The sequence below is a fragment of the Chelonia mydas genome, chromosome 2 (genome assembly GCF_015237465.2).
Source record: "Chelonia mydas isolate rCheMyd1 chromosome 2, rCheMyd1.pri.v2, whole genome shotgun sequence".
NCBI lineage: Eukaryota > Metazoa > Chordata > Testudines > Cheloniidae > Chelonia > Chelonia mydas.
The window spans coordinates 235,301,478-235,312,711 of record NC_057850.1 but is presented as its reverse complement, the minus strand read 5'-3'; the positions used below and the strand labels follow the sequence as shown (position 1 = coordinate 235,312,711).

Here is an 11,234-nt window from a genome sequence, read left to right as displayed (position 1 = left end):
GAGTGAAGAACAGAGATCATGGCCAGAGAACTCAGGAGACATGACATCGACACTGCTGCACTGAGTGAGACCCGATGTGCAGAAGGACAGCTCAAGGAACAGTGGTGGTTACACTTTTTTTCTGGGAAGGGGAAGGGGAAAAATAACGATGGATCTACAGCATTGGTTTAGCTATCAACCAACTTTCAGAATTACCAGCCAGCATCAATGAACGACTCATGACCCTCCACTTTAAACTTGCCAAGAATCTGCACGCAACATGCATATGCTTGACACTGATGATGAAACCGAAGAAGGATTTTATGCCAACCTTGACCAAAGTATCTCCACCATCCCCGAAGAGGACAAGCTCATACTCCTTTGCGATTTTAACGTAAGAGTTGGATATGACTCGGAGCTGTAGAAAGGCATGATCGGAAAGGAAGGAACAAGCAAAACCAATTCCAATGAAATTCTTCTCCTGACCAATGCATGGAACACGACCTAATTATCACATATACCATGTTTCTCCAAAAGAATAAATACAAGACATTGTGGGAACACCCAGTCTCTAAGCATTGGCATCTGATCAACTATGGCATTGTCTGTGCTCATGATTGTGAAGACGTTCACATCACCAAAACAATGACTGGTGCCAATGATTGTTGGACAGACCATTGCCTTATCCACTCATCACTTCCATCAAACTCGCACCAAAACGACAAATGTGGAAGAAAGACTGGATGGAAGATCAACATTGAAATTTTTACAGACCCAACTAACTGTGACCTTTTCCAGCAGTGCGTCACCCAGAAACCGATGAATATCAAAACCTAAAATGGAGAGCCCTGAAGATCACTAGAAAGCACTCAAATCGGCCATCCAGGCTGTGTTAGAGGGAACACTGGGCTTCTCAACCAGGAAGCACGAAGACTGGTTTGATGAGAATGATCAGGAAATCCAAGACCTGACTGATCATAAACACAAGGCCTTCTGTGCTTGGCAGAATGACATCAACTCCAAACAGAAGCAGTTCGTCCACCATCAACTCAAAGCAGAAGTTCAAAGGAAAACCTGCGAAATGAAGAACAAGTGGTGGGAAAAGAAAGCGAAGGAGATCCAACAACTCGCCAACACCCATGACAAGCACAGATTCTTCAATGCTACCAAAGCCCTTTATGGTCCTAGCACCCAACAACTAGCCCCTCTCAGCTCCAGGCATGGAGCTAGCCTCCTCAGGGACAATGAATCGATCAATGCCCAATTGATGGAATACTTCAAAGATATCCTGAATCGTGACTCCAACACTGACAAAAGCATTTTTGACTTAATCCCTCAACATTCTATGAAGGATGACCTCAGAACCCCACCAACATTCATCGAGGTAAAGAAGGTCATCAAACAAATGAAGAATAGTAAGGCATCTGGACCTGATCGAATCCCCACTGAAATCTTCAAAGAAGAAACAGAACTGGCTCACCAGCTTCACATCTTAAATCCTCAAGATATGGAATTCAGAAGAAATCCCAGTTTATTTTAAGGATTCCACAATCATGAACATCTTCAAGGAAGAAGACAAATCAGATTGTGGAAGCTATTGAGGAATTGCCCTGTTGTCCATCTCTCGAAAGATTCTTGCTACAAGTCTCCTCAACTCACTGCTCCCCTTGGCTGAGGAAATCCGTCCAGAATCGCAATGCAGATTCAGACTCTCTCAAAGTACCACTGACATCTTCGCTGCCCACTAACTTCATGAAAAGTGCCACAAGCAACATCGACCTCTGTACATGGCCTTCATCGATCTCACGAAAGCATTCGATTCCATCAATAGTGAGGCTCTGTGGAAAGTTCTCCTTAAATTTGGATGTCTGCCAAAATTTGCCACCATCCTCTGACTCCTCCATGACAAGTCTGTGATGGAATGGATCCCTTCCTAGTTAAGACCAGAGTTAAGCAAGGATGTCAGCAGTCCAACCCTTTTCTCCATCTTCTTTGTTGTCATCCTCATCACTGACAAGCTACTAAAATACAGAATCGCAGCAAGCTCTTCAACCTCATTCACCTCCAATCCAAGACAAAAGCTATCTCTAAATCAGTCATTGAACTTCAATATGCAGATGACTGTGCCCTGTGCACCCACTCAGGCCTCAGATCAGACATGCCACGGGATGGTCAGTGAGTGCTCCTGCCAAAGACTCTCTCACTCCAGACATTTTTAATGTGCCATTATCATGGTATCTAGCCTAGGTGCCAGATACAGGAGTGAGGAAAAAAACCCAAGGAGTCTAAACTGATCGTATGCTTTGGTTAAGCTGCTCATTTGGCTGAAAATTCTCTCTCCCTCCTCCCACCCACCCTTTGTCACTCTGCTGGTAGATTTAGACTTTGTTATTAACGGAAGTGAGCCATCGCCGTTTCCTTTCCAACTTAGTGACTGGAGAAAATGTTTAATGCTTTTAGGGGGCTGTCTTCCCAGCTGCACTCAGCTTCCCAGTTTTCCAGCTGACATGGCAAACCAGGCTATAGCTATCAACACGCAAACTTATCACACAGGGCATGAAATCTGCTCCATTTATTCCCAGCTGCAGCTAATCCTTATTCACAGTATATGTTCGAAAGTTCCCCTATAATGGTGAAACTCAAATTCTGGACTTATCCTTGACCCGCATAAGGCCTCAAAAAATGTTTCTTCTGCTTGCTTTTATTTGTAAAGAGATCCCGTTGTAATGTTACAATGACCCAGCTGTTGTATTCAGAGAAAAAAACAAACAGACATGTACATTTTGACATAGCACTAACAGGATGACTGATACAGCCAGTTGGCTTATTCCTACAGGGAAATAATTATGCCGACAGAAAAAAAGTAGTGAATTTATAGGCTTATGGTCATTAAAAAGTTAGAATCTGTTCTGTAGTAAAGCAGCTTTGCTCAGCTCCACACTGAAACATTAGAAAGGATTTTAGTTTTTAATATTCATATTTTTGTATGTGCTACAATACCAGAGATATTGATAAGGGAGAATGTACATGAGGAAATGCACTTAAAAAGAACAGTCAAATAATTACAGGTGGTTATTATGAACTACTATGTTAGGTAAATTCATCATTGCAAGAAACATAATTTATTCATACTGCTCTGTCAAGTACTTAGCTTGAATTTGTCTCCTGCTGTTGCTTGCTCTCTTGGGGCTGCTTTCAGCTTGCCTAAGGATCTAGTAATGTTACAAAAGTAAATAGAAGTGCTATACATGAGTTTGCACACTTGAGGCAAAACAAAATGCAGAAGAGCAGCTGCTCTTCTGATATCAGAATTTCATCAGCCTTTTTTTTTTTCCCCCTTGAAGTCGTACCATAGATCTGTGCCATACACAAAGGGTGCGGGGGCGGGGGACACTAGTTCAAGAGCTTGAAGCCTTTTAAAAGTTAAGCTCTAGCTTAACCAGAAAATATGGTCTTGCTAAAGGAATTATTGGGTAAAATTCTAGGCTTGCTGTTAGGCAGGTCAGCCTAGATGATTAGACTGGTAATTTCTGGCCTTACCCATCTTTGCTTACAATGTCTTCTCTTGTTTATTTATGATCAACTGCTTCTCTTCTTGATCTTTTCATCTCCAGTGAAACTTATTGCCCCTGACAATGGACAAGGCACATCTTATGTCAGCACCTCAGTTCTATGCCAGTTCCCATCTCCTCTTCTGTGGTCTCTCAGGGATAGGCAAATAATGTAGTTGGTGATATCCCTAAGTCGGCGGGAGGGACGCTGGAGGGGAGGGAAGCTGTTTCCTCAAGAGAAAGACACCCGTTGCCTTTTATGGCTCTGAACACTTGAAATAATTATGCTTAGTTTCTGTATGAACACTTTTGGCTTTTCATATACAAACACCAGTTCTTTGCTCAAAAATATACTCATGACACCATGTGGGATCAGCTCACAACGGCGAAATGCTGGCATGCGTCGTAACCACCATAAACACTTGGAGGAAAAATTTATTTAACTATTTATATTACAGGAATGGTGTGTATCGAATTCTATACACTAGCCAGGCACTACTAAATGGTTGTTAAGGTAAGAGCTGTTGCTAAATTCTCCATGACAGAACACAAACAGAGATCAATTTAGTTCCGAGCAGGCATTTCCACCTGCAGTTTAGATGTATCATTAGAAAATGTAACATCTGTGAGCAATGTGTGACTGCAAAGAATTTCTGTTGCTTCATCTGTTATGGCTTTGTTTTCTCAGGCTCTCCACTTTTGTATTTCTGTACCTCCTCCCACATAATGCTATTTTTTGTAGATAGCCAAGATGGCCAGATATCACTTTGTCATCTGCCTCCATACACAAAAAACTACACGAGGAAGCTCTTCAACTTCTGATGAGGATTTTGCAACTTCTAGGCTGTATGCCACATCCAAGGTTTATCTGGCATTAGTAAATAAAGCAGAGGATAAAGAAAGAAGTGTTAAAAAAGGAGAATGGCTGCACTAACAACATACATGTGGTTATTCAAGTCACTGGTCCTTGAAACATGATTTGACTGTACTAGATCCAGGACATGCAGCCTCCGAAAGAGGCAGAAAATACCAACCAGTGAAAAGTCATCCAAGAATTTTCATATTTTTATTAACAGAAGGGATGGGTGTGTGTGTGTATATATATATATATATCTGAAAAATCTGTATGTCTTTTTGCTGCTAAACAGTTCTTTTCCATATAAATCTATTTATACATTGATTCCAACACTTAAAAACTTGATAAAATAAAGCCTCAAGGAAGAGTGGTTACAAAAGGACAAATACAATGGCTGAAGTTATTCATCAATTGCAACACCAACTGCTGTTTAGAGAGGGGAGGAATGGGGATGGCTGTTCTCAATGCAGTCTCTGGCTGTAAAAGGGTGCACAGAAAAACCATTACAAGATGTCTTCTACAAACAAACATTTTCCCAATTCCCACTATTTAGGCTATAACACAAGGGCCCTTGGGCCCCAAACAGTATACAATTCATTAAGACAGTGATAGCTGAGAAGGTCTTATATGAAGTCTCCAACTCCATTCTGTTTCTGACTAAGACAATAGCTAAATAATAAATCCAGAAACACCCCAGCAAAATTTTTAAATGATACATTGATATTGTAGGTGTTGAAAACAAATCCACAACCCATTTGTATTGATAAAACACAGTTTGGCCTTTTTGGTTTGTTCTCTGAAAGAACACTTCCCCCTCTCATGATGATATTTGCAATCCAATGATATTTCAAAAACTACACTAACACATAGTGTAATCCTAAATAATAATTCAATTTTTAATTACATGGAATTGAATACCTTGCAAACAAATGATACTCACTTAGATTTATCGATAAGTATTGTATCATTGTTGTGTGTGTCTGTAGCAGACTTAGAACAAACCAAAACAGAAAGCAAAGCATTCCATAACCATGTGGGAAAGAAAAGCCCACCTAAGTGTAAGTGATTCCGACTGCAAAACTGAAACTAAAGAAAAAAAAATACACAGAGCAGATTTTTTTTTTTTTTAATTCTTAGTGCAAGAAACAACCAAGTTAATCACAGAATCAGTACTAATTAAGGATATGGAAAATTCTCCTATACAGAGGTAGAGTCCAGTGCACAAGGCTAAAACAATATTCAATAGTCTAAACGTGACTGAGCCGGGTTTTACGGAATCCACTTTTTTTTTTTAAATCAGACTGTATGTACATACATACAATAAATAGACTATACAATCTTTAAAGTAGTTTAATAAACTCCACAAAAATTATAGTAGATGCACGGAGATCTTTACATAGTTCAGAGTTCATATCTCTATCACTGAAAAAATATGGATAAAACTAATATTCCTGCTATAAAGTTAACAGAAAATTGTTTTGCAAAGTTTTGATAAAACAAATCATTTTACAGATCGGTAAAACCTAAATTTATGCTTGGCAGGGATCTCAAAGTCCAAATGCTAAGAAAATGCCCCCTTAGCTATATTTTGAATTGAGTTTCAAATGCTCTACATTTTTTCTATTTTCAAGAGTGGTCTTTACATTCGATGTTCAAGGAAAAGAAATGGACCTGGGTACTCACAGTTCTGATGCATTGGCACAATGATAAAGGATGAGAATTAGATTACTTTTAATGCCCTGAAAGACATTAAGAGAATTTATGGGCAAGACTTTAATGTTTCATACTATACATATCACTTTAGAATATTAATAGAAAACTCTGGTATTAGTACTGCAATCCTTTCAGTGCCTCTCCACTTTCAAGGCATCTGATCAGCACTGCACTGGGAGTGGAACATGTATCCATGAGCCCGTATGTCTGCTATAAGCCCTAAGGGGCTTAATAAAACTAATATGGACTATCATTTACTGGAGTAGTGCATAAAGCAAGTCAAATACAGGAAGTCTGCTGCCATTCACTTCAAGGAAACTTGGGGAAAAAAAATTCAGGGAACCCAGATTTTTCAACTGTATCTTTCTAAAATGTGCAAAAAATCTTCATAAAATCAGACACCCACGAGCATTATAGAGCAAACAAATGTTTTTACATAGATACATTATTTGATATAAAAGGTTCTTGTGTCTCTCATGAGGGAAAAGGCACAAGAGGAGAAGGAAACCAATAACAACAGAAGAGTACAAGAATCAACGTAGCAGAAAATGGTCTTCACAGTTTGAATTTTGTTTAAATTTCTGAAAGCACCTACACTGAAAAATGAAAGGTTTTTTTTTTTTTTTTTCTTTTTTCCAATTCAATCTACCTGTGACAATACCTTGGTAATGATTAATATTCTGCTCTTCTATGAACCTTTTCACTGGAACAATTTTTTTTAAAGTTTTTTATTTTATACAAACAAACTAACTTTGATTTAAAGTAAACATATAAAAATTGAGGCTATTGCTTGCAACAATGGATCTGGAGGTGAAGGAATGAACTAGCTGGGCCCTACAAAAAACTCTCTCTTTTATATAGAATTCTTCTAAACTTCTAATGCTATGAAAATTTGCAAAAAGGACTACAAGATCTGATGGAAATTTCAACAATTTGGCCCAAGTCTCATCATCACTGAATCCTTCCACAATCCTGTCTTTATATTAAGGAAATATAAATGATTCCAGGAAGGCACACACACCTACATATACTATAAATAAACTACATAATGAAATTACGAATGATCATCTGATCTTAGTATAAACTTTTGGTTCAGCACTATGGTCAAGTTATATTTTTAAGTACAATAAAAGGAATATAAAACATAACATATGCATAACGATTATGAAGAATAATGCAAATAAGTCAGCTCACGGAGAAAAGTGCAATGAAAAAACCCACCAATACTATTTTTTCAGAGGTTTGTGCTACTGTAGATACAGACTTTGTATTTGCTGCTGTGCAGAAGAGCTGGAAAAATAACCCAGAGAAGCAGGAAAAAAAAAAAAAAAGAGAAGATACTATGGAGAATAATTTAAGATGAAATAATTCAACTCCATTCCTATAGTGCACAGCCATACTTATCATGTGGTTTGGTTTCATGCCGTCATTTCTGCTGAAGAGTACAGAATATTAAAAAAATGGCACAGTCCCCTAATCTCCTTCTGCCTCTACTCCATTTTTTTTTTTTTGTTTCCTCTTCCAAGCATTTAACTAGCTGTTTCCTCAGAAAAAGCTGTGAGGAATAGTGACCAAAAAAAAAAAAAAAGAGAGAGAGTTGCTTCCAATCTCCTCTCCTGTATACTGTACTGATTTCTCCTTCCTCTCAATTTTTTATTCTTATGTGCTACACAAGGGGGAGGCACTGTAAAGGCAGCTTGACGGATCTAAAAGTAAAAACCCCAAAGTCTTGTCTTTCCCCCATTACACTCCAAAAAATTTGGATGGATGAAACAGTCCTTCTGTCGAAATATCCCAGATTCCATAGTTAGGAGATGATGGCAGGGGACCATCTAACCACAGTCAGATTGTCAGCACTAACTGACCGCTTCTTTGTAGATTTCCTGAAGTCTTTATACTTATCTTCACACAAGCGAGAGATAGCCTGAGGATGAAAAGGGGAAGAAAGGTCAGGCCCTATTGGAAGGTCAAAGAGGTCTCCACTACACCAATAACAGAACCGCATACTACTATTTTTTACATATAGGCAGGTTTACCATGTGGCAGGATTACCATGTGTCACTTTATGAAGCAATGCAGATAAGACTCTTAAAAAAATAATCTTTTGACACAGTCCATTCCTCTGGAAAAGGATAAACACGGTGGGAAGTTCCATTGTCTACAGTGTTAACTTTTGAAGGTTAACAGAGACCCACACAAGCTTTTTCTTCACTAGGAAGTGTAATCCTAGTCAGTACCGGATTTACCATGGCACCGCCGGGCCCACGCTCCAAAGGGGCCCCGGCTCTGCCTTCTCCGCCCACCGCTCTCTCCTGGCGGGGCAGAAGATTGGTGCTGCCGGCGCTGGGGCTCCTGTTGCAGCAGGGAAGCCTCTTCCCCCAGAATGCTACCTTCCCGCCCCACCCTCCTGCTGCTGATCAGCTGTTTGCCAGCAGGAGGCAGAGGGAAAAGCAGGGCCTCATCACGCTCACCACTCTGGGCAGGGGGAGAGGGAGGAGCCTTGGGGGAGGGGGCGGGGCATACCCCCTCTAGCCCCCTGCTGTGAGCACCCCCACAACCTCATCCCACACCTCCAGCCCTCTGCCCACCCTGACCCCTGCACCCTCCCTTACACATCCCCAGCCCCCTGCCCTGACTCCCGCACCCCCCCCACACCTCCCCAGCCCTGACCCCTGCACCCCCCTTACACTCCCCCAGCCCCCTGCCCTTACCCCTTCTCCCCAAACACCTCCCCTGCCCTGAATCCTGCACCACCACACACCTCCCCAGCCCCCTGCCCTTACCCCTTTCCCCCAAACACCTCCCCTGCCCTGAATCCTGCACCCTCCTCATGCCCCCCAGCCTCCTGCCCTGACTCCTGCACCCTGCCACATCCCCACTCCTATCTTGAGCACCAAACGGGAGCTCCTGCACACCCCCCCACATTCCCACCTGCACCCCTCGCACCAAACAGGAGCTGCCCCAAGTAAGCGCTCCATACCGAACCTCCTGCCCCAACCCTGAGCCCCCTCCCTCACCCTAGCTCCTGGCCAGACCCCGCACCCCAATGTTTTTTTGTTTTTTTTTACAATATTTGGAAAGATCATTAAGTGGTCCGTCGAGACTCTCTGCGATTTTCAAATGGTCTGTGGAAAAATAAGTCAGACTACAAGAACAATCAAGTACCTCACTTTATTTCCATTTACTTGCTATTACTTATAGGAGGAGGAGGAAGAAAAAAAAGAATGAAAAATGGGGGCGGGGGAGATGAGAGAACGTTCTTTTTCTTGGCTGGGTCCCAAGGAGGGGCCCCAAAAATGAAGCTGAGCACAGGGCCGGGGGGCCCCACTCACTCTAAATCCACCCCTGGCTGTCACATCACCTGGGCTGGGGATACTGTGTCAGCTGATCCCCACAGTCTCCAACCTACCTGGGCAGTACAGCAGACATGGCCCTGCCCATTAGCAACTCTCCACTCCCCCCCTCCACCGCTTCAGGCTTAGCCCTCTCACTTTTAAAAATGATTGCTTGTCCCTCCCCGACCTCAGGCTTTTCTGGCAGCCCTGTTGCCAGCTATCCAGTTTTAGACTGGAAACTCCAGTAGAAAACAGGACCTGAGTGTCCGGTTAGCAGTGCTGACTGGAAACTAAAAGTCTGGTTATAGGACCAACCACATTAGCTTCTGCTCCTCCCACTCCCAACACCCACCCCAGAGGGCTGGAAGAGGACTGTCCTGCTGGTGCGGGAGGAGGGGCAGCTCAGTGCAGAGAGAGAGACGAAGAGAATGGGCTAGACCCAGGTAGGTACCCGCTCTATGTGGGCAGGGGCAGGTGGGGGGGATCCTGTTTACCTCCTCCCCAATCCTGATGCGCTAGCAATTTACCACTGGCCCCTCCCTTGCTCCAGGGACCAACCCTAGCTCCTGCCCAGCTGTGCTTCTGCCCCCAGCCCCTTTTACAATCATTCCCCAGGGGGCCCCACAAATATATTTGGCGCCGGGCCCACAAAAAGTTAATCCAGCCCGAATCCTAGTTATACCATTAAAAATCTAGTTGAATGGGTTGACAAAATGCTCATTGCAGACTAAGCTAAATTGTGCTTAGCATCACGTCAGCTAGTCATGGGTAAACACTACTGGCACGAGGAATTACCCTGTGACTAGCTATCATGATGCTGACCCTCCTGCTCCTTGTCTACACTGACCAGTCAGTCCTGGTCATCATCATGTCCCTGGACTTTTTTTTTTGAAAAAGAAAAATCTAGAGTAAATCACGGTACAATTTCAGAGTGGAGCTGGGCCCCTAGAGAGAAATGTTTCCCTTTTTTTACAGTATTCAAACCATTTATGGGGGGAGGGATTGCTCAGTGGTTTGAGCATTGGCCTGCTAAATCCAGGGTTGTGAGTTCAATCCCTGAGGAGGCCATTTAGGGATCTGGGGCAAAAATTGGGGATTGGTCCTGCTCTGAGCAGGGGGTTGGACTAGATCACCTTCTGAGGTCCCTTCCCACCCTGATATATACTACTATCTTCAGTCTGGAATGCTTGTATGTGAGTTTTTAAGTCATTCAAAAGCAAAAGTGGTCAACAACTCCTGAATTTTGAGCTTGATTAAAAAACCAAACTTTTTGACATAAAATTAAATGGAAAAAATTCAGGGTTTTTTTGTAACTGAAGATTTTGATTATTGAAAAACCAAATTTTTTTTTTTAAAAAAAAAATCTACAAAAACTGAAATGTCTGTGAAATTTTTACTGGATTTTCAGTGAGATTTACTGAAAAGTAATATTTATACCAAAAATAATCTTAATACTACCAAAGAGAGTGGTGATTAAAACTGAAGTTTTGTTGTTCTGAATTGCACATAATGAAGAGGAAAAAAATGAGTCTTAAAATCTGTCTTTCTCCAAACATCTTGGGCCTAATTCTCCTCCAACCTACACTGGTTTTACAGGGTATAAACTCTATTGACTTCAATGAAGTAACATCAGTGAAAATTTGTGGGGGAAGATTTAGGGCCCTTGACTTGATACAACATCCATCTTCCTGAGGCCGTCACTGCTTTTAGTTAGGTTTGGTCTTCCTGATCATTTTATCAAGGAATACGATGTGTTTGGGTTCAGACAATGGCCTTTTCCCAGCCTGTGGAACACGCCTA

At 41.9% G+C, this 11,234-nt stretch overlaps 1 protein-coding gene across 7 annotated transcripts in view; it reads right to left on the bottom strand.

Annotated features, from left to right (window-relative positions):
• Positions 1-5,496: 5,496 nt before the first annotated feature.
• Positions 5,497-11,234, bottom strand: part of CCNY (cyclin Y) — a 217,104-nt gene continuing 211,366 nt past the window's right edge. For 6 of the 7 annotated variants that reach the window (XR_005224087.2, XR_005224088.2, XM_037890995.2 and 3 more), the window contains one exon: positions 5,497-8,023. Coding sequence is in view for 4 of the 7 variants with exons in the window: in XM_037890995.2 (XP_037746923.1) it covers positions 7,907-8,023 (117 nt within the window). In the remaining 3 variants the exon portion in view is untranslated. The remainder of the gene's footprint in view (positions 8,024-11,234) is intronic. The other variant, XM_037890996.2, reaches the window with a different exon arrangement.